Consider the following 16,118-nt stretch of genomic DNA (forward strand, 5'->3'; position numbering starts at 1 on the left):
ATGTTTCTTCATTTGCTGTATACTTTTAGTTCATTTTTCCAGAGATTTTAAATGGTTGGGGTTTTTAAAAAATATTTTATTTAGTTATTTGAGTGAGAAAGAGAGAACATGAGTGGGGGGAGGGGCAGAGGGAGAGGGAGAAACAGACTTCCCCACTGAGCAGAGAGTCTGTCAACTCTAGGCTCCATCTCAGGACCCTGAGATCATGACCTGAGCTGAAGACAGATGCTTAACCAACTCAGCCATCCAGATACCCCTAAATGGTTGTTTTTAAAATAATTTTTATAAGTTATGGTTGTCAGAATTCTCCAGAAGTCGGAATTCTACCATCACATCTTGACTAATTTACAATAGCGCCCCATTGGTGTCCAGTTCCACTCTTGGGCCTATTGAATCTATTCTATCAAAGCAGCTATAGTGACCTGTTAACTTCTAATTCGGATCCTGTCTCATTTTGTCTCAAAGCCCTCCAAACCACCTTATAATAGCCCTTAAGGCCTTTCCACTGACCCCTTGTTTCCTGTGCTCCATGTTCCCATCTGATATTTTAATGGCTGGTACTTGAAAGTCTCCAGTAACTTCCCCTGATGTGCTAGAATTTCTAGACTGTGTTTTCAAATTAAAACCCACTGTGGCTTTGAAATCATTTGTTTGTTAAATCTACTATGTCTGGTTTTTTTGTATCAGTACTTTAAATCCTAAAGCAGGGTAGGCAAAAGTATTTTTAAGTTTGAAAAAGCATTAAATAATGAAATCAAATATTAATGGCATTTCCTTGGAAGAAAGAGCAGTAAAAATTCTCTAAATGTGTAGTAAATGGAATATTCTTATGATCTTGAATATATCTAATAATACTTATTGGAAACCTCTGATGAGCAAAATGGTCTTAGGAAGGAAGAAAATAATAAAATCACAGTGGGAAGATTATAGAAGAGCGGCCAGAAAACTTAAAACTCTCTTATATGAGCATATAAATGATTTTGTTACTGAATGCAGAGCATTTATTTACAGATAGCATTTTATAACAGTTTAAAAGTATTTCTGTATATACACCACGTGGTCAGTAGAGATATCTCTTCATCACTATAACTATTAATTATTTTTTCTCTTTATGCTAAATATGCATACATTTCTCATATATTATTCAAAAACATCATTTATAGGCACAATTTATGTATCACCATGTTCCTTTACCATGACAATATTTTGTCCATCATAATTCTTTATACTTTCTTATTAATATTCGTGTGTTTTATCTGGGATACTCAAAATTACACACCTATAGATTCAATCTTTAATATATGCTATATCAAGATAGAATATGTATATTACAATGTGTGATTTATCCATTTGTCACTGAAAAGCTTTAGAATCTGAGTGATTTATTGTTTTAACCATTTCAGAGAGTAACTTTCTAAAATACATAACATTGCTTTCGAATTAATAAATGCATACTAAGTATCATGTCTCATTTTTCACAAGGACTAAAGGTTTTCACTGTTTATACAAATGATTTTGTTGTACTCTCAGAATCTGCTGAGAATATGTGGACTATTTCTTCCTCAACTGTGTTCTGAAATTTTTTGAATTTTTGCATCTACTTTTTCAAGTTTTCCAGGTTATGGTTTATAAGATTGAGAATTTTCTCTTCTAGCCATTATCATGTTATCTAAGTATAGTGGCAGAGTCCCATTTTATTAAAATGAAGTGGTCAAACTAGATAACCATTGAGGTCTGTGATATCTCTAAAATTCCATAAATCTGAGATGCTCTGAGCTTGGAAATCAGATACAGCAAGCTTCTTACCCTTGTTTCCAAAGTGATAGTTAAAGTATTCGATTTCACAAATGAGAAAACTGAGCTCCTGTATAAATGGTCACACTGAGATCTCATACTCCACTTTGTGGTTCCTAATCCAGTAATCTGTCAGTTGACCATATACCACCCCAAGCAAAAGCTGATGATCTCTGGGAAAACCCAGTCTTACCAGAGACAAAAGGAACCAACTCATGAGCCCTGTTTTTCTAGTGTCCTTTTTTAAACCATAGTCCAGATAATTAAGGTAATATGTAAATGATTTCTGCAAAGTGAAAAATTGTTGAAGAACACAGACTTTTCTTTCTGTATTGAGAGAAGTAGATGTTATTGCATAAAAACTTAAAAGGTTAACATGGAAAACTGAAGTGTGCAAATGGTATAATAATCAGCATATTACGTAATTAGTGGAAATATTTTTATTTTTCTTTCAGCTACCCATTTCCAGGAGATTTTTTACCCCTTTTACAAGTGGAATGATATTGTTTAATAAAGTCCTTAGCTAACTTATTCAAGCAGTCTCTAAGGTTTTCACCAATTCCTACTTTCACCAAACCTACAGTAGGAAGAATAGCATGAACTTTTTGCCTGAAAATTAAAATTGGTATTTCATTAGCTATTATTATTCATACTGCTTAGCAATGGATTTAGAGGGGAAAAATGGCTTTTGTTGTCATGTGTTGTATCATGGTTAGTCTTTGACTTGCTGGTCTGGTATTGGCAGGTAGATGAAAGAATTTCCCTTAGAGGGCGCCTGGGTGGCTCAGTGTGTTAAAGCCTCTGCCTTCGGCTCAGGTCGTTATCCCAGGATCCTGGGATAGAGCCCCGCATCGGGCTCTCTGCTCAGTGCGGAGCCTGCTTCCTCCTCTCTCTCTCTGTCTCCCTCTCCGCCTACTTGTGATCTCTGTCTGTCAAGTAAATAAATAAAATCTTTAAAAAAAATTAAAAAAAGAAAAAAAAGAATTTCCCTTAGAAAATCTCTGTAATACATATTTATCTATTTGATTTTCCTAGCTGAGGGCAACATCAGACCAACCCATCCCCCAAATTCTTATTTTAGTTGCAACATCTTTTTTCTATCAAGGAGCTATTTTATTTCTGAACATGTTTAACCTCAGGAATAAATGCCACCTACAAAATTAACTTTAATATTGAGCAGCAATAATTGAAGGAAATGAACTATGTCTATCATTCAAAATGTTTTAAGTGTAAATCTATCAAGGCTTGCATCTATCTCTTCTGAACACCTTGTTATCATTACTTTTGGTAAATATAAAACCTTGAAAGTCATTCCTTCTGCTTTATGGTTTTTATGCATTTAAATATCTTTTAAGATTAACTAGAGGATCTAATTCTTTTCAAGAACTGATATATAAAACAATTGAAGCAGAGGATTTCCCCCTAGGAGATAAGCTGATAAATGCTTAAAGTAGTTATTAATATTTAATTTACTTGCTTTAAGGCAAATAAATATTTCTTCTAAATATTAAGTTTTGTTTATAATATATAGAAGAGTAAACTGTGCACAAAATACAGAAGACAAAGTTATGTTGCGCTGAAGAAAACAAAACCCTAGCTATTTTTACACACACAAATCTTTTGTGACATGAGTTTACCCTGTGCAGGCCACTGCCTAATTGTTCAGTGTATTAATTAAGCCCAGGCATTGGGCTTCAGACCTATCTTAATTCAAATTCCATCTTTGTCAATTATTAAATGGGTGACCTTAGCAAGCAGCTTAAAATTCGTGTGCTTTTTATTTTCAAATATGTAAAATGGGGATAATAGTAGTTTTACCTCAGAGGTTTTTATGAGGATTAGATGATGTGTGTACATGCTTGTGTATGTCTAATGCTTAGCAAAGCATTTGGCAATTAAGTGTTTCAAAAAATATTTGTCATCATCGTCATCATGGCTACCATCATTTCACCATATTTCTTCCAGAAACATATGATCATTCCTTTTGAAATAAGAGGTTGATGGTAACCACCAAATGAGTTTCTCAAGGTTATGTGATATGCAAGTTGGGGACAGATACAAGATATTTTCATTTATTTCTCCATCTATCCATAATTCAATACTGAATATGATCACTAATTTTTAATAATTAAAAGAGACTAGTATCTTACCAAACATTCTAAGAAAAAAGAACATGGATGATAAAAGTTGTATTTTTTTAAATTTCTTTTTTAAGATTTTATTTATTTGTCAGAGAGAGAGAGAAGAGAGCACACAAGCAGGGGGAGCTGCAGAGGGGAGGGAGAAACAGGCTTCCTGCTGAGCAGGGAGCCCAACATGGGACTTTATTCCAGGACCCCAGGATCATGACCTGAGCCAAAGGCAGACACCTAACCTACTGAGCTACCCAGGCACCCCAAAAGTTGTATTTTTAAAGAAATAAGTGAAAAAAATTAGAAAGCATTGATTCATGTAATTGTGAACTCTTGACTTTGAAATTATTGTTTTCCAATTATGTTTAAAAAAGTTCAGATACTTCTTCCAGTGCGAAAAAGTAACTCTCTCTTTCCTTCACTCATTTGCTCCTTCCTGTCTTACTTCCTTATTTTTTTTTGCAAATAACACAAAAATACTAGTTCTTCTTTCCTCTCTTCTTTTCTTTCTTTCTTCCTTTTCCTCAACAGACAATTTATGAATATGTATTATCTGCTAAGCATTTACTTGGTATCAGGGATGTGGAAATGAATGAGATGCTGCTTATTCTCAGGGATTTTACTTAAGTGTAATAAGACAGTGTTTTGTGGTTTTTGACAGAAATGTACAGAGCTTTATAGAGACACAAAGGAGACACTGGTTAGTTATAAGGGGAAGTAAAATTTTTAAAAAACAGGACAGACCATTGAGATAACATGAGTGAAAACTGAGTGTTGTTGAGGCAGAAGACAGGACAGGAGCACCTAGACAGAAAGACAATGTGCAAAGAGCACAAGATAATGCCCAAATAAAGTGTTTCACTCTCCTAGTAAAATTTATATTGTTTCAGCAGTGACCTATCAGTGGGTCTGGAAACTACTGCCTGTGGGATTGGCCTGCAGTCTGTTTTTATATGGCTGGTGCACTAAAGATTGTTTTTACATTTTTAAAGGATTGTAAAAAACAGACAGACAAATGATCAAAGAAAAATGTATGACAGAGGCATTATGTTGCTGGCAGGGTCCAAAATATTTACCACATAGCTCTTCAGAGTAAAAGTTTGTCAAACTGTGGCCTACACACGTAATGATCCAGAGGAAAGTATATCAAATTGCAATCATAATGTTAACAGTATTAATTTGTGATTAATGCACATATATCCATCAGTGATTATCGGTAATCTCTTGTGTCCTTGAAAGTATGAAATTTGTAGAACGTAAAATACATTTCTGATAATCCTTACCCTTATGAGTCTCCAAAAGGAGCATAAAATGTTGAGAAAAGGAAGAAGAAATTGATTTGGTGTCAGAGAAAGCTTTGAGTTGGGAATTAGGAGATGAGCCTGAGTAGCTCCTGTGGGGCCAGAATATACAGAAATTTTATACTCCAGGCCTCAGGGCCTCAGCAACCTAAATCCAACCGCATGACCATCTTTGCATAGAACTCTGTCTACCATTTGAAATACTAGTTCTCCAGATTCTTCTATCATCTCCCAATGTTCCTAATTAATGTACTCTAATTTGTTGCTCTTCGATAGCCTTCTAGATCATTATTCTTGCGTGTCTTTTGTACATAAGATTAGGAAGTGAACAGCTTAGCAGTAGGGCATGGGAATTCTCATTTCTGCATTCTCATTTCAGGGAACAGATGTCTTTAGTCCTTGGTTGTCATTTCTAAATGAATATTTAGTACCCATTTTTTACATCTTCCTTTCAGAATGAACCCAAAGTTTGCTTGTGGAGCCAAGTGTCTGGGTAAAGGACTGATTCTTTATCTTTTATTTCAGATAGGAGACTACTAACATATTTCTGGCCGTGGATATAAGGATAAATGGTGGTATGAGGCTCCAGGAAAGCAGGTTAGATACAGCTGATGCTTTCCCTTCTACCCTTTGCTCCTTTGTTTTGCCTTATATTTGGTCCTATTGGCTGAACCAAGGTGGCATCTTAAAACTATGAAGGAAAGGTTGAGAGAATAAGAGAGCACACTTCTGGCATTCTTGAACCTCTGAACCAATTGCTTATCTCCCAAATTCCCATTACTTAAGCAACCTCATCTCCTTTTTAAGCCACTGCTTTTTGTTTTCACTTTTGTCTTTCTCGTACAGGGTTTGAGCAAAACAGTAGTTTTGTGAGAAGATTCTTAGGATGGTCAATAATAGCATAATTAACTTTCACTCTTAGATTTTAATTTAACTGCTTCACTGACCAAACTTGTTTTTAATTATTAAATGACTGAAATAACCAAGAGCCAAGATTTTCAAGATTTTTGTTTGTTTTTTTACTTAACTCCTGCTGTGTCCAGTAAACCCTCTTCAAATTGGATAATTCATCAAAGGTGATTGTTACCACATATTTTTCTTTTCCTTTTCCTCTTTTGCCTTTTTCAGTTTGAAAAATCCTTTCAGCTTGGTAGTTTCTTTCATACTTTATCCATAGTGGCTGAACATTTTCATCATTCCATGATTACCTCTTTGTAGTTGACACCTCAGTCCCCTGCAGTCATATCTGCAGTCACTTGAGCAATATGGGAATGGGAGAAATTGCTTCCAAGCATGTTGACAGTGGAGAGAGGTAAAGCTGATTGATAATACAGGAGAATTAGAGTGCTTGAAGTCAGGTTGTTTTGAGATGAGAACTGCATCAATGCTTTGATTTCCAAATATGATACCCTTTTAACATGAAGATAATAAAATGGAAATATAATATTTTGTATGATTTTAATCTGAAACATGTCAACATATCTACAGAAAAGCATAATAATGTAATCATCTGTATAAGCAGTTACTCATGTGATCATAATTTAAGGGTTTTTTATTAATATATAGGTGCCATTTATTAACATAAACTTACTTTTTGTCTAATGAAATTTAACCTATTTCACATGTAGTAGAGGCTCCCTATACTGGAAACAATCAGAGATATGAATATTCTAACTCTTAGAGAAGGCACTGGATGTCACAGAAGGATTTTAAAATGCAATAAGACCCTGTATTTTGGGGTCGAGGAGGGAATTGACAACCTGAGGAATGGCACATGCCTGAGGAATGGCACATGCCTATACCAAATGTTTAACACATTTTCCCATAAATGCATTAAGTTGATGTTAAGAGGAAAATGACTCCTAAGAGAAATCTCAGCTGTACTAGAAAATAATATTAGAAATATATTCCATTGCTTAGAGAAAGTAATAGTTTATGCAAATCTATATCTGCAAAGTAATGTGTTTAAATTACTGATTCCAACCCATCAGCTATATAATTGTGTAAGCACCCAAAAGGTTTGGAAATGTGTTCAAAATCATAAAATCAAGGGCATTCTAGCCAGCCTTAAAAAGTGCAAGTTGCCCTCTTCAACATATCTACTTCAAACATACACACACACACACATACACACACACATCCCCTAACCATCCCACCTAAAGTAATGCTTTATTCCATGAACATAGGCAAGTGGAGGATTAAGTAATAATAATAATAATAAGAAGAAGAAGAAGAAGAAGAAGAAGAAGAAGAAGAAGTAGAAGTATATATAAGTAATAAGTAATAATAATAATAAATTTTTAAAAATAGCTAATATATAGTGTGTATACATTCTTCAGGTATTAAGAATGAAGAGAAGATATGACAAGATAAATTAGGCATAGCTGAGATAAAATTACAAATAAAACATATTGTAAAGATAGTATAATTTGTATTCATCAAAATTATTTTGAGTACCTTCTTTTTGCATGTGTCTATAGAAATGGTGTCATAATGGGATGGATAGTACTATTTTTGTTTCCATCTGACTCTTAACACATCTAAGAATCTTTAATGTTATCATTTCTTTAAGGGTAAGGGCATTGTGAGAAGCTCTAAATACTTAATATGTGGTACTGTTTCTCTTGTTACTAAATTAAATTTGGAACCAAATCTTTCCATGTAGCAGAGGCAACAATGAGGGAGAAAAGTACTGAAATGCAGTCTGGTGTTCCATGAGATATTCTCATACCATATCTCTGCCACCCTTCCCTCTTCTCAGGTTCTTGCTTACCTTCTTATTCTGCTTATTTCAAGAGCCAAACAGCATAAGCATTCCCCTTGAATACATCCTGAACTCCTTTGTACTTCTTGGTTCATCAGACTGCAAAGCCTCTGCCTTATTTGAATCCAAATCTCCACCTAGTCTATGCCTGTACCCCTGAAACTGAATGTTTGGCTGGGGCCAACATTTGACTTTTCCCACTGTAAAGCCATGACCACAGACCTCAGGCAGACCCCCAAATCTTCCCAGAAGTTACACTGCAAGGACTCACTTCGTTCATCATCCTGTTATATAGGATGTTGCCTCCTCTCTGTGAACTGCCACACCTCTCCCCTGATCCTCACTCTCGGCTGATGATCTTATTTCACTTAAAAAAAAAAAAAATCAATAAATTAGAAGGGAAATTCCAGGGGCACCTGGGTGGCTCAATTGAGTAAGTCTCTTCTTTGGGCTGAGGTCATGATCCCAGGGTCTTGGGATCGAGCCCTGCATCACAGTCACTGTTCAGTGAGGAGTCTGCTTGTCCCTCTTCCTTTGCTCATGCACTTTCTCTCAGTTGCACTCTGTCTCTCAAAATAAATATGTAAAATCTTTAAAAAAAAAAAAAAGGGAACTTCCACATTACTACTTCCATTACTACAATTACCCCTTCAACATGATGATAACAAAATGAAAATACAGTAATAGGTATGATTTTAACATAGTCACAAAAAATATATATAGTTATAATAATTTTTACAGAGAGTTACTCAGTGGCCATAATTATTTACTAAAAGCTTTTGAAATATATTGGTACCACTTATTAACATAAGCTGTTTTAATAATGACATATATACAAATTGTGGACTGGCATCCCGTGAGGGAAGCACACAATCTTGGCTTCTGCCTTGAAACGATGAATAAAACAACTAGAAACAAAAAGGCCAAATTCTCCACTTTGCACCCAATCCCACCCCATTCCAAGTGTTTAAGAGCATTATTCTAGCAATTGTCCCCTCTCTGTACAAACATCCTGCTATTACTCCCATCTTTAGGTAACCCTGCGCTTAAGGCTCCCTCCAGCTACAACACCTTTTCTAGACTCTCCATTTTAGTGAAACTTCTTGAAACAGTTGTTAATAATCACTGTCTCCATCACAGGACCTCACATTCTTCTTAAATCCATTCTAATGTGCTTTCCCTTTACCTATCCGTCTGAACTCATCCAGTTCACCAGTACACATCCAATAATAAAACCAATGTGCAGTTCTTAGTTTCTCATTTTATTTCATCAGTTAGCAGCACTCGACATTTAGACTCCTTGATCACTTTCTGCAGTTGGCTCTCCTTTAGTTGTGGATTCCTGGTATTCCTCTAATCTCACTTGATTAGATAACTCCAGTATCTCCAGATATATATTCCAGTATATATCCTGGATTTCTTCTCTTCTCCCTGACTTTGTAGTGTTAAATACCCCAAGATCTGTCAGACTTCTCTATTTTTGCATTCATTCTGTTGATGATCCTAATGAGTCTTATGACTCTAAATAAAATTTATATTATGTATTGTTATCTCACAAATTTAGATCTCCAGCTGAACCCTCTCCTCTGAATCCTAAACATATTTATTTGACGTCCTACCTAACGTATCCAAGTGGATGTCTGAAGTTAAACATATGTCCTATCTTTCTCCCCAAAACCTGTTTAATTTTTTAACTTTCCAGTCTCACTTAATAGAAACCCTATCCTGCAAGTTGAGTATTTCTCTCGTGTCTTCTACTCAATCAATCATCCAGTCCTGTGGCTGCACTATATACCCAGGACCTAAAGGATCCACACTTATTCCTTCTCTGCAGTGATGCTGCATTATAGAGCTTCCATGAATGCATGATCAATATGAACAGTGCCCCCAGGAGTTGTTCAGTAAATAACTTGTAAGTTTATTTGCGGCAACCCTGACTCTTGACATCACCTCCTGTGACTCTCCCCCTTTGCTAATTCTTCTCCAAAAAACAACTGCATTCTTATTCTTCCCTCAAAATACCTGAGGAGATGTTAACTCAGAGCAATGTATGTACTGTCACCTCTTTCACAAGTTATCTGGATGGCTTAACTCCTCACAACTTTAGACCTCGATTCAAAATGTTACCTTTTCTAGGACCCTTCCTGAATAATCTATTTACTCTTGCAACCCATACCCCTTCAAACTTCCCCTTTTCTCTGCTTTATTTCCCTCCATAGCTCTTAGCATCTTCTAATATATTGTGTATCTTACCTACTTATTTTGTGTAATCTTGGTCTCATCCCATTAAAATATGTGCTTCCTGATGGCTAAGATCTGTCTGTTGTGTTGATTGATATATATCCAGCACCTAGAATGGTTTCTAATACATCATGTATGTAATAAATATGTATTGTATAAAGAAAATTAATGAACCAAATGTAATGTACATTTTGTCAATAAAGTAAGAATTCTAACCACAAAAATTAACAATGCAAATGAAAAAATGAAACTACATTTCATACAATGAGAATGAAGACTTTAATTTTTCTGTTAGTTCCATCTAGGCAACAAAGTAGACCTTCAACAGGATCAAGAATATTGAAGGGATGAGTCTCAATTGCTCAAAATAGCTCTAGTTAGGATCAGAAAGTTCACGCTAAAGAAGCAACACCATTGCTATGCTATTTCTTTTTCAAAAGAAATATCCGTTTGTAAGACAGAGCTCTCCAGAGATTTGTCACCATTTACTAGGCTTCAGTCCAAAAAGTGTCAGGATTGACCCAGCCAATTTCCAGGGTCACACAGTCATTGCTTTTATCACTTATGAAAACAGAAGACAATTTCAGTTCCCAAAACACAGTGGAAAATCAATAATCCTGGGGTCATTCTCAAAGTTGACAATATGATTCCAAGTCCTTATTAAAAGGAAAAATAGATAATGAGATCTATTTTCTTTCTAGTGCTGCTCCCTAGAAGTTGTGTACATAGGAGTGCAAATCAGTAGTTTAAGTTCAACAGGATACTGTTTAATACATTATACTTTTTCTGAAAAAAGCAAAGTATATTCATATATGCAGCCATTATTTTATTTTCCTTTTATATTCATTTATTAAATATCTATGATTAATTTATTTAATAACTTTTTTAACTTATCACTTACTTTAAAAATATTTATTAAATACCAACAATGTACCAAGCATGTTGCTAAGTGCTGGGGATATAAAACTATCCTAAATGTATTGTGGGTTGGTTTATAAGCAATATCTCCTGAAATGCAAACATAAGGACATAATAATAGGAAAAATACCATTTGTTTGGCTTTTCATCATCCGTGTATCTAGCCCTCCATCTATTCTTCAGCTTTCTGTCCAACTATCTGGGGATCTCCTATATGGCCATGAGCCCATTTTCTCTGTTTTATCTCTAGCTCCCTATGGTGTATCTATCAGGTCCTCTAAAAAGTGTCTACAGGGACTGGCCACAAAACACAACACCAAAATGCTGCTCATGCTGAGTCTATGGGTCTTTCTACCTTTGTACGTGATGCCTACAGATTTCTTTGCCCATTTGTTACTATGTGGTTACCATTATGAAGGAATATTGCAATGCATGTTGGTACCAGAGGCATGTGTGGACATCCAGATTAATCCATTGGAGCAACATTCCTTCAATAGAATTTCTCCCCCTTCTTTATATTACCTACATTATATGGTTTCAACACATGTTGGCCTGTTTTAAATACCTGTGGTATTTATAATTTAAGTAAACCGGCCTCATATTTATTTTCTCTGTACATTACCACCGGCTGTCCAGTACGTAAAATTAAACAGTCATACATACTACATTATTACATGAGAGTATCCAACTAGACAAATAGGTGTTTGTCATATATCAATGAGCTTACTTATAGAAATATTGACCAGTGCTTTAGCAAACTCTTCCTCTGTTTTCCCAGAATTCAAACCACTGACATCTCGGATGAACCCCTTAAACCTTTCATACTTATTACACAGTGGCAAAAACTACCTGAATCAGTCAGGATTCCGCAATAAAGGCAGAAGCCACTTGGAGTTATTTTAAACAGAGGGAGTTTTTCTTCAGCGATTTAAGTACTTCCAAAAACTTCAGAAGGGCTGATGGAGCAGATTCTAGGCTGTATTTCTCAGGGGACTCACAAAGGCAGACAGAACTGGTTCCCTAGGGGAAGAGCCACTTGAAAAGCTGCCACGGGAGCTCTGGCAGGAGCAGTAAGTTTCCACTGCCTCCCTGCAACTGGGCCCCAAATACTGCTTCAGGAAAGCTTCCTGTTTTCCTGACCTCATGTGTCAGCAACAGGGGCCAGGAGCTGCCACACTTTAACATTTGTCCACCTACTGCCTTCTGAAATTTGTCCTGAGTTCTTCTAATGGGCTGAAATGTGTTTGCACAAAAAATGATAGCTACAGAGAAGTTTGGGAAATGTAGAATTTTGTTTTATAATCTCTCCAAGTGAAAACCACTCCAAGCAGATGGGGGTTCCAGTTCAGAAATAGATATTAAAGTCAATTCTCTTAGTCTGTAAAGTGCTTCCAATTATTAACTGGGGCTGGATTGGGCAGGGGTCACAGGAGCAGCAACTTAGTAGAACAGAAAATGAAAAATCTATGAATTTAGAAGACTTGGTTATAATTTTAACTCTGACATTTAGGAACATGATGGAGTCATTTGCTTTCCCTGGGCCTCAGTTTCCACATTTGAAAGTAACATTCGGGCCACCTCACAAGGTTATCATGAGGATCTCGTTAGACATAAATGTGGAAACACTTCATGAATATTAGATAGTTATCAACTGCAAGCAGATACAATCAGTGGGAACGATCAAAGAAAAACTAAATGAAATCATTGCAGTTACTATTAGATATTTAGTGCTAAATGCATTTTATTTTATTCTAGGTTTTGAAAAATGGCCACCTTATTTTTATATAGTCTGTAAATCACCATGTTATCTCATTTCTTAGTCAACTGGGAACTTAATATAACTGGGAAAATTTAATCAAGTTAAACTGTAAATATTTGTGGTGTCATACCATAATATCTGAAATCTTGGATCCTATGGGGGGCATTGTTTTAATAAATAATAAATGCCATATTGGAGTTAGTTTATTCTGTCACTTTATGTCTATTCTTATAGTTTCAAATGCATGCTTCCTTTATTCACTTTAACAAGACTTTTAAATTTGTAATTTTTATGATCTTGTATAGGTATGATGTTTAGTTCACCTTTTAGTTGACCAAGTCTCTGTGAAGGGTGTTTGAAGCTCTGGACAGTAACGAATGAAGGTTTCTAGTTCAGCAAGCCTCTTGATAACAGAAAAAGAGTTTCTAGGGAATTACTTTTCATTTTGTGTTATCATTTAGATTGAAAAAGCATAAACTCATAATTATCTAGTGTGATTTACTATTTTGATTGAGCTCTGGTTGTCAGTGTGATAAGATGACCTTACGAGCAGTATAACATTGAGCCCCCAGAAATCAATAAATATAATAAAATCCTTTTACTGCCTCTTCCTTCCTACTCACTAAATCAATTGCTTTTTACCTTCTGGTTTTTCAAGAAAGTTCTACAATTCATTTTACTACCTGTCAAAATTGAAATGTCTTTTTTTTTTTTCTGAAGAGATACAGTTGTTTGATATTTCAATATTCTTCATGATTTTATTTTTCACCCCTTTGTTTCTATGACATTTGTAATGTCATATGTAAGTATTTAAGTATTTAAAGTATGTAAGTATTTACATCCTTATCTAATGTTCTAGGTCCCAAATTTGGAATAACATATTATACAGGGATAGAAAATGAGGCCTAGGACAGTGAACAGTATGGATTACTCAGATTCATACACTGTTATTTTGCAAATCATGGGACAAGATGATTACAAAACTCCATATGAATCATGAAAAAGTAATGAGAGTATAACAGATTGTTTTTCCTTTCTTGCAAATCAGGAGTACTTGTCTACACATCATTAACATGAGTTTATTTACCACATAGAAGGCTTTGAACGCCAACCTTATATTTCTCCCATGAGGAAGTTCATCTTCCTCTCATACCCAATGCATCCACACTGGCTACCTGGTGATACCGATCCTCAGAATGGCTAGTGATGATGTCACTGGGCAACAGGAAACTAATCCATGAGAACGAAGGCTTTTCCCAGTGCATGTCCACCAGCAATGAGTCAAAGTAACAGTAGCTGCTTGTCCCTCTGGCAGCTTCCAAGGAGTTTTGTTACTGGACTTTTCCGACCTTGCCTTGTATTGAAAATATAAGCTGGGAAAAGTGTTTTTCTTCTGCACACACCAAGAAATGAATTTTCCCCAGTGCCTAGCAAACGACTCCAGCTCATTTTATAGCATTGATTTCATAACACAGACTTTCTACAGAGTCATTTATTGTAATAGATGTTTGAAAACACATCGTCTTGGTGAAAGAGAGGGTAAATTTGGCTCTACGATGAGAGTCATTCCATAAAAGGAAAAATGAGGGAGCCTTGCAAAATATTTAGGGCCCACCTTCTGAGCTGAGTGTGGCATGTGACTTAGGCACTGTAGATATTTGATCCATTTACCATTTGCTTATTATACCAGACTGAATTCTTTCCCTATGCTGTGTGCCATATAATGGAAAATATAAATGGCAATTGTCACCACTTCTGTGTTCTGTTTATTGATTCAATCAACTTTCTTATAATATTGTAAACTAGCATTTATAACCTCATTGATGAGATTCAATCCTAGAAGGAGTCTTATAAAGCAGATAATCATTTAAAGGAAGAAATATAAAAAAGGATAAATTAGAAAACTGCAGATCTATATCATGTACCTTGGAATATAATATCATTCTTCAATAATTTTTTCCATTTTCTCACTTTAAATTTGTACTTGTTTTCCTTTAGACTTGACTGTTTACCCAAGGCAAGCATCTCATAGTAAGGTGTATGTTTCATAAGGAGTAAATTGAGCTGCTATGAACCAAAACCAAGGGAAGAACCTTAATTTTTTTCCTTTACCCTCTGTATCAAAAGACCACTGTGTGTCATATGATATTTGTCCCCTGGCTTTTAATTGCACCACCAATAATCAGTCTGGTCTGGGCACTCGTGTTCCCTCTACTCTGCACTATTGCAGTAACTTCCTAATGCACAGCCTTAATTCGTTTCCTCTCCACTTTTAGTTCATCTTAATGTGTTGTCACTAGGTCTTTCCTCCAAAAACGTAGAACAGATCTTGTCCCTTCATGCTCAGAGAGCTTGCTTATCTACATTATTTAAATGGAATTTATTCCAAATCCCTTAGTTAACAGTAAAAGCTCATTATAGTTCATTCTTAGCTTTCTGGTTGTCTTCAAAATTTTATACACACACACACACACACACACACACACACACACACACACAGCGTGTTCTTCCATCTCTCATATTTGGCACTTGCTCAAGTAACACTACTTTTCTATCTGAGGAAAGTCCGTGTTCTCTTCCTATCTTTCTCCAAAACTTTCTATATTCAAAATTCAGAATTAAACTCACCCACATACCACATGCCAAAGTATTTACTATGTCTATGACACCATCAGAGTGCTTTAAGATTATGAGCTGCTGAAAGACAAAGCTCTATGTTAGTTTTTAGATTTCTTGCACTTAGCATAGAATTCAATGTATACTAAAGAATGTTTATGGAAACAATTTTAATTGGATTCAATTGACCACACTCCATGTGATGTTCTCGCTTTCTTTTAGGAGCATGGAATACCTATCAACATGGGCTACGCAGTGGCACCACATCACTCAGGGGTCTACCCAGTTCATATTCAGTTGTATGAAGCTTGGAAGAAGGTCTGGGGTATTCAGGTCACCAGCACTGAAGAATATCCACATTTGAAACCTGCACGGTACCGAAAGGGCTTCATTCACAATAACATCATGGTGAGCATAAACTGCTTTTTGTGATGAAAGCTCTTAATACCTATATATGGAATATACAAGATCTAACTTCAGAGCTCTCTAACACGAGTATCCTAAGTTCCTAACATACCATGGTGGTAACTGGTCACAGGTTAACACATTGTTTGGCTAGTGGTTTGCTTCGTAAACTGTGGGTGGTTTTGCCA

The 16,118-nt window shown here is 35.6% G+C and overlaps 1 protein-coding gene across 3 annotated transcripts in view; it reads left to right on the top strand.

Annotated features, from left to right (window-relative positions):
* Positions 1-16,118, top strand: part of LOC111156481 (bifunctional heparan sulfate N-deacetylase/N-sulfotransferase 4) — a 243,861-nt gene that overhangs the window by 130,231 nt on the left and 97,512 nt on the right. For all 3 annotated transcript variants that reach the window (XM_022517429.1, XM_022517412.1, XM_022517421.1), the window contains exon 4: positions 15,748-15,933. In XM_022517429.1, the coding sequence (XP_022373137.1) occupies positions 15,748-15,933 (186 nt within the window). The remainder of the gene's footprint in view (positions 1-15,747; positions 15,934-16,118) is intronic.

This window comes from Enhydra lutris, unplaced genomic scaffold (assembly GCF_002288905.1).
Source record: "Enhydra lutris kenyoni isolate GAN:26980312 unplaced genomic scaffold, ASM228890v2 scaffoldscaffold3, whole genome shotgun sequence".
Lineage (NCBI taxonomy): Eukaryota > Metazoa > Chordata > Mammalia > Carnivora > Mustelidae > Enhydra > Enhydra lutris.